Source organism: Humulus lupulus, chromosome 9, assembly GCF_963169125.1.
Source record: "Humulus lupulus chromosome 9, drHumLupu1.1, whole genome shotgun sequence".
Classification (NCBI taxonomy): Eukaryota; Viridiplantae; Streptophyta; class Magnoliopsida; order Rosales; family Cannabaceae; genus Humulus; species Humulus lupulus.
In genome coordinates, this window is record NC_084801.1 from 110,048,441 (window position 1) to 110,056,899 (window position 8,459).

Genomic DNA, 8,459 nt, shown 5'->3' on the forward strand with positions numbered 1-8,459 from the left:
AGGGCTCAGGGATCGGATCGCGCTCAAGGAGCATCGCTCGTAACTAGTTCACTTGGAAGCCAAAGGTAAGAAAACTGCACCCAGTTGTGAATTTGTAATGGGACTAAGGGTTCCCTAATATGTATGCTTTGAAAAGGATGGTATTATGCCATGTAAATAGTAAACCAACGGCCTAAGAATGCCAAAGGTTACACTTGCGCATAGGGCGCGGCTCGGCCACTGGTAGCCGAGGACAGCTTATTATGCACTGAGCTCGGTTTAAGCGGGCCGGAGTCAGTGGAGTAAACAGAGGGTGCGGCCTAAGTTGTCAGCCCTAGTTATTATGTGATTTGACTGTTATTAATGATTGGTTGCATCTTTGATTCTGATTACATGTTATATGATTAATGTGGAATGTTAAGTGGTTGATCATGCTTGATGATTTATTCTCTTGATATGATTGTTGAGATGTGTATTATGTCTTCTTGTTGGGCCTTGGCTCACGAGTGCTACGTGGTGCAGATAAAGGCAAGGGCAAACTTGATCAACCCTGACTTGGAGAGCTCTGTGAGCAGAATGTACATGACCAGCTGCTCAGCCACCACGATTGAGAGGATAACAGGAACAAGAAAGCTATAAATGTATGTTTTTCCTTAAAGTGGTTGATGGTAGTCTCTATTTTGGAAATTTTGTAAACTAACATTTAAACACTGTTCCTTTTTGGGATCCCATATGTATTTGTTTAAATATATGAAATGTATCTTTTGAGACCAAAACCATTTTAACCCTAGCACATTTATGGTTTAGTGACACGTTTTGACCAAATGACTTGATTAGCAAGTCCTGCACCTTTATAAGTACACAGTGTAGCGGTCCTGGCTATCCAGGGCGTTACAAAACTCTTGTCCATGTTCAATACATGGCTAATGACTGGAGGGTCTATCCTGACCATGTCTTTGTGCGACCAGGCAAAGACATTCTGGTTCCTCCTTAAAAACTCCACCAGTGCTTGTTTTGTTGTTGTTTTTAAGTTTTTACCGACTTTCAACACCCTGGTCAGATTTTCTTCATCGAGTTGGACCTCCTCAAGGTCCTCGATGGGTCTAATTTCCTCTTCAAAATCCCCAAAGCGAGGATCCTGGTCTCTACCTCTCTTTGGGCAACACCCTATTTGGTGACATTATCACCTGAGTGGGCCTGAGCATCAATTGCCACTTGCAACTCTTTTCTGGTAACATCTCTTGATACACCCTTCTTTGCCTTGGTGATCGAGGCATTGTAGCACTCTCTTGCTTCCCGCTGATTCCCCAAGATGCATCCTACCCTTGCGTCGGCCGGGAATTTCATGGAAAGGTACCATATTGAAGTGATGGCCCGTAGGTCGACCAGAATCAGTCTCCCAATTACAACATTGTATGTTGAAGGACAATCAACTAATATGAAAGTAGTGAGTAATGTCCTATTAGCAGGTGCAGTACCTGCTGTAACTGAAAGCCTAATCGACCCTGTTGGGGCGAGCCCTTCACCGGAAAAACCATAAATGGTTTGGTTGCATGGGTCTAGGTCTTTGACGGACAACTTCATTCTTGCCAGTGAAGACTTGTACAGGATGTTGACCGAACTTCCTGTGTCGACCAACACGCATTTCACCATCATGTTGGCAATTTGTACGTCTACAACCAGCGGATCGGAGTGTGGGAATCGCACGTGGTGGGCATCGTCTTCAGAGAAGGTTATCAATTCCTCCTCTGTTCAAGCCTTTTTTGGTGCTCGATCCTCCACACTCATCATCTCGATGTCCTGGTCGTGGCGTAGGGTTCGAGCGTATCGTTCCCTTGCCTTCCCACTATCTCCTGTAAGATGTGGGCCTCCACAGACGGTGAGTAAAGTGCCTGCCACAGGAGCTGGCTATAGAGGTGGCGAGCGTTAGCGTGCACGCGCCTGCTCGTTTCAACTTGGAGCCTCTCGCTGAGATCCTCCTGCCGCTCGCACATATCTTCTCAAAATTCCCTGCCTTATGAGGAACTCAATCTCATCTTTCAGCTGGTTACATTCATTGGTGTCGTGCCCGTAGTCGTTGTGAAAACGACAGAACTTTGTCGTATCTCTTTTGGAGATATCATTCCTTATAGCTACGGGTCGTTTGTAAGGCACGCTTGAGCTGGTCGCCTGGTAGACTTCAGCTCGGCTTTCGACAAGGGCCGTGTAGTTGGTGAATCTTGGCTCATATCGATTACCTTTGGGGCGTTTACTCTTAGAAGTTGAGGGTTCATTGTTCGTCCATTTTCCACTGTTCCTACCACTACCATTCTCGTTGCCTTTGCCGTTGCCATTGGGCTTTTCTGACCCGTTGGCGACTTTAGCGGGTTCTTCCTTGGGCCCCTTGTCTTTTGTCGACGATTTCCCTTTGTTGGCAATCGCATCTTTGAGCTTGATATACCGATCAGCCCGATCCAAAAACTCTTAGGTACTTCTTACCCCATTCTTTCTGAGGCTACTCCAGAGGGGTGAATGACGCCTAACTCCAATAGTTAGATCCATCATCTTACCTTCATCGCCCACTGTCTTGGCTCCAGCTGGTGCTTGCATGAAGCGTTGGACATATTCTTTCAAGGGTTGTCTCTCTTTTTGGCATATCTCGACCAACTTGTTATCCTCTGTGGGGTGTATGCGACCCGCATAGAACTGTCTGTAAAATTTCTTCACGAACATTTCCCAAGATACTATGCTAGCAGGAGGGAACTTGAAGAACCACTCCTGGGCGGTGTCAGACAGTGTCGCAGGGAAGATCCTGCAGTGGGCATCTTCCGACACTTTTTGTATGTCCATTTGTATCTCAAACTTATTAACGTGAGATACTGGGTCTCCGTACCCATCGAAGTTCGGCAATGTAGGCATCTTGAACTTACTGGGGGTTTCGGCCGCAGCAATCCTCTGTACAAAGGGGGTGGCCCTCCTCCTATCGTACTAAATACGGGATGTTCGTCCCCCGACCAGTTGTTGTACCGCCTGGTTCAAGGCATCAATCTGAGCCTAAACAACTTCTAGGACTGCTGGGGCCACCGGTGCCGGGGGAGCGTACTCGTCGTGCCTCTCACGGCGGTCGTTAAGTACATCTCTTAGATCATCATCTCTACGTCTCTGCTCGCTAGCTCCTAGCCGACTAAAGACGTTCTGCTGCCTGGGTTGCCCCCCAACGTTGTGGCTAGCAAGCCTATTTTCTCTAGGTGGGGAGCTTCTGCCTCCACCTCTTTCTTCATTTCTCTGGCCAGCATTTCCTCTGCCGGAATTAGCTTTATTATAGTCATGGCCATCTTTGAATTGTGGTTGACTACGGCGTGACCGGCTGTTTACTGTATTTCCTCCTCAGGCTGGCATTTCCCGATGGTCAGGGGGAGGCCTGCGCTGGTTGTTGGGTCCCCATGCATTGTTATGCCGTGGGGGGCCCCTGACCGTAGAGCTTGACTCAATGTTCCTCCTGTTAACAGAAAGACGCTGCCCCCTGCTCGGTAGATTCGGCTCTTCATCCCCTAGGCGTCTAGGGCTACGGGGCGGCTGCCCTGCCTTATTCTGCCTCGGGCGTTGGGGATTGCCTCAACCAGCCTGGGATGGAGGCTACTGCTCAGGTTCCCTAGGTGGGATATCATCCTAAGCCACAGGCGGCTGCTCCGGCCTTTGAGGGCTTGCTGGCTGGAGCGGAGGGCTTGGATTGGGACCTCTTTGAGGTGGTGCGTTTGGTTGTTGATCTGGCTGGGAGGATGGTACAGCCTGACTCCTGGCCAGTTGAATGGCTGCTTCAAGGGCGGCCATGGCATCCCTCTGCCGACGACCCATTTCTGCCTGCCGCTCAATCAGCTCTTGGCGCTGGCGTTCTATTTCTCTTTGCTGCAGCGCCATTGTCTCCGCAACATTCTCCTAATTGGCCCTCAGATTAGCCAACTCTTCTTGCACACTCCTAGCGTTGCCCTCAGTGTTTCAGAATCTAATTCCTCCTCATCAAACTCCAAATGTGGTTCATTCTCGGTCACATTTGGGGGAGGAGGTTGGGATGGTGCAGCGCTAGCAACCTGTCCAGTCTTCTTGGATGTTTTCGCCATTAGATTTTTTCACAGTTTTTTGTCAAACTCTCAACGAAAGCACGAGAATGTTGACCCTTGATTTATCCAACGACACGGAGTCAAGTATACAGCAAGTAAGAAAGATAATCTAATAGGAGAGAAGAAAACACCAAGAATTTATAGTGGTTCGGCCCCAAAAGATGGTAATGACCTACGTCCACTTAGTGCTATTATTAAGATTGAATCTCAAAGTAGTGATCAAAGAACTAGGGTTCTTGAGTTTCACAAGCTTTGAAAGAAATACAATAAAACGATGGATAATTGCACTATAGCTCTCTCTTTTTCTCTATCTTAGCAAAAATATTACGGGATCAAAAGTCCCTTCCTTGAGCTATTTCATGCATATTTATAGGCTCAAGGAGGGTTACATATGCCAACTTGCCCTATCTTTTCTTAATAATCGTGTATCAAGATAATTATGAAGAAATATTCAATGCAATTATTACAAGATTACAATCTTAGAAGGAAACAAATTAAGTTATACGACCAACCTGGTCGTGCCTAAGAGTTAAGCCCGGACGAAGAGATGTGCTTTTGGTCGATAGTCGAGCTGTACTTTGGCCACGTGTCAACCACATGTGAGAAATCCCTGCCACATCATCAGCAGCCGTTTTTAGGGTAAACACTCTTATTTCAACTTCTTTGTTAATTTTTTCCTCCAAAACATATGCCGGAGTATTTTTTTCCAAATTTTTTCATGATGGTATCCGTTGTAGTTACGGTATTCTTCCTGCAATTTTGATAAAATTTCGAATAGTTTACAGTACAGAAAATAAAGTTCTTGATATTTTCTGATATTCCGGTTTACCACACGTGTTCGAAAAAATACAAATATGTTTTCGGAAGTGTAAACTATTCAACAAATTTTGAAAATTTACAGGAATGATATTGTAATTGTGGCTCTCATTTTTATAAGTTTATATGCATGCTCTCTATAAATATATATTTAAAACAATATACATAATATAAATCATAAAAGCATACAAGTATGCGAATATTAAGGAGATACCTAAATACAATAATAAAACCATTAGAGTACTTACAAGATGCATAACAGAACAATGACTACACTATTGGATTCCCTAACCTTTTGTCCTTGTTAAATGCTAGCTACTGCAAGGAATCCAAACCGCTTTGAATCAATACCACAGTCTTCCAAGTCTTTTTCTAAAACAACCTAGTGTTTGTGTGGGCAAATCTCAACACATGAGAAGATAATTCCTAGAGAGAAAACTAAGAGAGAGTGGGCGGCTAGGTATAGAATATTAGAAGTTAATTTTTTACCTTGTCAAATTCATCTTACCTAATGCATTCTATAACACTAGTATATATATATATGCAATTAGCTATGATATAAAATAGGTCTTAGTTTCCCATTTTATTTTTAATTATTTAATAATTATAATTAATTAAATACTTGTCAAAATTAACCAATTATAATTTTGACCATTATTTAATTCATTTTATCAATATTAATACTAATTTATCAATATTAAAAAAAATTGTCTCAATTGGCTATAATACTCTCTTTTTGAGACTTTGTAATAAAAACCTCAAAGTTTCTTCTAGTTCGTTTCTCACAAAATATTAATACATAATTTCACATTATTATTTTTTATTGGTCTAGTCAATATGATATTTTTTAGAATTAATAATTAAATTTATTATTCAAGACTACTAGGTTAATTTTGATAAGAGATGACATGGGGACCATGGATCCATGAACTCAAGCTCCAATAAGTTACCGTGAATTTATTTATAATAAATAATCTCACTACCTTATTAATTTATCGTGACTCCACTATAGACTCAAAATTGCATTCTTGAAGTCATAGAACGCTTTATATCAAATGTAAATACGTCATCCATTGTTATAACCATAACCATTGTTCAATCATCTATAGATGATCTACAAATGACATAGGTGAAAATTACTATTTTACCCATCGTTAGTATTTGATCCTGAACTTCTACAAAGTTCTTTGTAAATGATATTTCCGTAAATTTAATTACAGAAATTAGTACTCTATCATTTAACACTTGAAAAAATTGGAAAATGAATAATTTAATATATATTTTTTGGGGGGCAGAAGTTAAATAAGAGGCTGAAATAAGAAGAGATTGTTGTTAGCTTTTTTTTCGTTAATTTTGTTATTTTGTTGGGTTAAGATTGTTTTGTTGTGTGGTACCCTTCTATGTCAAAGAAAGAAACTTATATTGGAACAAGTTATTGATTGGTGGCTCTTGAGATAAAATATCAACTCAGAAATTGACGGCCATTGATGCTAATTACAATGACATAAGGACAGTGTCCAGATTAAGACCCTCTTTTTGTTTAGGACACATTAAAATCAAGGGCAAACAATATCAATGATTATAATATAAAAAATGAAAAAGATAAAAATTAAAAAAAAAATGTAAAATTGTTTTTTTTCTTTTGGTATCTTATGGCGTAAGATTCTCTTTTTCTACTCCCAACTTTGAATACCCAAAATATGAATTATGATATCATCCATTTCCTCGTGTGTATATATAACAATAAATATTAAATTATATTCGGGGGGCGTAGACACGTGTCAGCAGATCTCAACTTGTGGTCCCACGCCACGGTGGCGAAACACCAATGAGCACTCGGGCAACTCGCCCAGATCAGCAAACAGCGACTCGTCCTCCTCTCTCATCGGGAACACCATCGCTGCCGCCACTGTCGTCGTCGTCGAAGAGAAGACGGACCCACTCTCCGCAAAAATTGGGCTCTCGAGAACGGGAGACGACGTCGTTTCCATGTCCCCGAACCATCCGAACTCGTCACCACCAATCAGCGACTCGTCTCCGATTAGACCCGCGAACCTCTCTTCCGGCTCGGCCTCCATCTCCGGGTCGGGTTGAGCTTCCAAAGCTTCCACTTTGGCGCTCTTAACGGCAGAGAGTGAGGCTGATTGGTTGCTGTTGTGGTTGTGGTGGTTTCTAGAAGCGGGCCAAGGGTGGTTGTGTTCGGCAGAGTAGGTGACGACTAGCATGGTGGGGTCTATACGGCTTCTCTCCACTTGTTTTCTTGCCGGACACCCTTTTGAACTGCTGCACCTGTAATACCCTCTACCGAAACCAATTTGGACAAGCACAAATAAACAAAATATCAGAAATAATGCCAAAATTTCTCTAATGGTAGAGATATGTGTGTTATATGTAAACATACCTGGGATAAGGTGAGCCTTTGATGGGTTTTTGACCGTACTTCCTCCAAGCCCAAGAATCCGAAGGTGGAGTACTACTGGTCTCGCCCTTTAGTCGTGACCCTTCGACTTCCTTAATCGGAATTGAAAGCACTCTTTTCTGCACGGCTCGTCTGCTGTCAAAGTATACATACATATTCAACTAAGATTCACTTCTTATATCTACACATACATAACGCATAGACATAGAGAGATGGATATATAGATATATATATATATATATATAGAAATGAACTGACCTTTTCTTGGGGGAGGAGATAGTAGTAGTGATGATATTCTTGGAATCGTGGAAGAGGGTAGTCGAGGTAGGAGAGTCGGAGCCATTTTCTCCCGGAGTAGTAGCAGCAGAGTAATAATCGTTGGAGTCTCGATCTGTGTCACCGACAAATGAGTTGTTGTTATTAACAGTGATTAAGCCAGTAGTAGAGATGTCCATGGCGATTGATTTAAAAGCCAGTATCAATAGCTTACAGGGTATAGAACTGTGTAGATATATATATATATATATATATATGATCAGTGAATTGATGGCGGGACCGAGATTTTATTGGATAATGTTGATCACAAAAGTTGTAGTAGGTTAAGGATCAAAGACAGTAACCAGAAAGAAAATGAGGGTTTGTTTAGTTGGGGAAGAAGAAAATGAAATGAAGGTGGTGTAGATGGAGTGGTGCTTAAAATATGGCCCTCTTCGTCACATTGACAAATTGGGTTTCTAGTGCTTCTTTATTATATTATATTACAGGACGTGCAACCTAAATGTTATATTGATATTTCATACTACCCCAATTATTATTACTTTTTGCCTTATCATGTAAATCCCTATATTCTTTTAATTTTCGTTTGTTTATTCATCATATGATAAAGGGGTGATGTACTCACAAACAAACTATATTGTAACTTGTGAAAATGACTCTTTTTTATATTTTAATTTTATTATGAATATTTGTATATAAATAAATTATATAAGAATAAACAATTAAAATAAAAATAAATAGATCACATTTAAAACAAAATAACAAAAATAATTTATAAAAGGAAAATACTATTATAGTCCTTGTATTTTTTCTGAATACGCAATCATGTCTTATGTTTTATTAAATGATATTTCAGACCCTGTAATTTACAA

General features: G+C 41.2%; 1 protein-coding gene across 2 annotated transcripts; it reads right to left on the reverse strand.

Annotated features, from left to right (window-relative positions):
* Positions 1-6,408: 6,408 nt before the first annotated feature.
* On the reverse strand, positions 6,409-8,032 carry LOC133801400 (probable WRKY transcription factor 65). Of its 2 annotated transcripts, none has more exons than XM_062239591.1 (3): positions 7,570-8,032; positions 7,294-7,443; positions 6,409-7,193 (listed from the first exon to the last, which is right to left on the reverse strand). In XM_062239591.1, exons 1-3 carry the CDS (start codon positions 7,764-7,766, stop codon positions 6,674-6,676), a joined length of 867 nt encoding a protein of 288 aa, XP_062095575.1. In that variant the 5' UTR covers positions 7,767-8,032; the 3' UTR covers positions 6,409-6,673. The 2 variants fall into 2 exon arrangements, with proteins under 2 accessions (XP_062095575.1, XP_062095574.1); XM_062239590.1 differs by having other exon boundaries at positions 7,294-7,446; positions 7,570-8,031.
* Positions 8,033-8,459: the final 427 nt, after the last annotated feature.

Bases quoted from the DNA above. Each gene is read 5' to 3' on its own strand.
- LOC133801400 (XM_062239590.1), bottom strand. From the start codon at position 7,766: ATGGACATCTCTACTACTGGCTTAATCACTGTTAATAACAACAACTCA. The intron at 7,447-7,569 runs GTCAGTTCATTT...ATACTTTGACAG, and splicing joins ATCTCCTCCCCCAAGAAAAG to CAGACGAGCCGTGCAGAAAA. The intron at 7,194-7,293 runs GTATGTTTACAT...TGGTTTCGGTAG, and splicing joins AAAGGCTCACCTTATCCCAG to AGGGTATTACAGGTGCAGCA.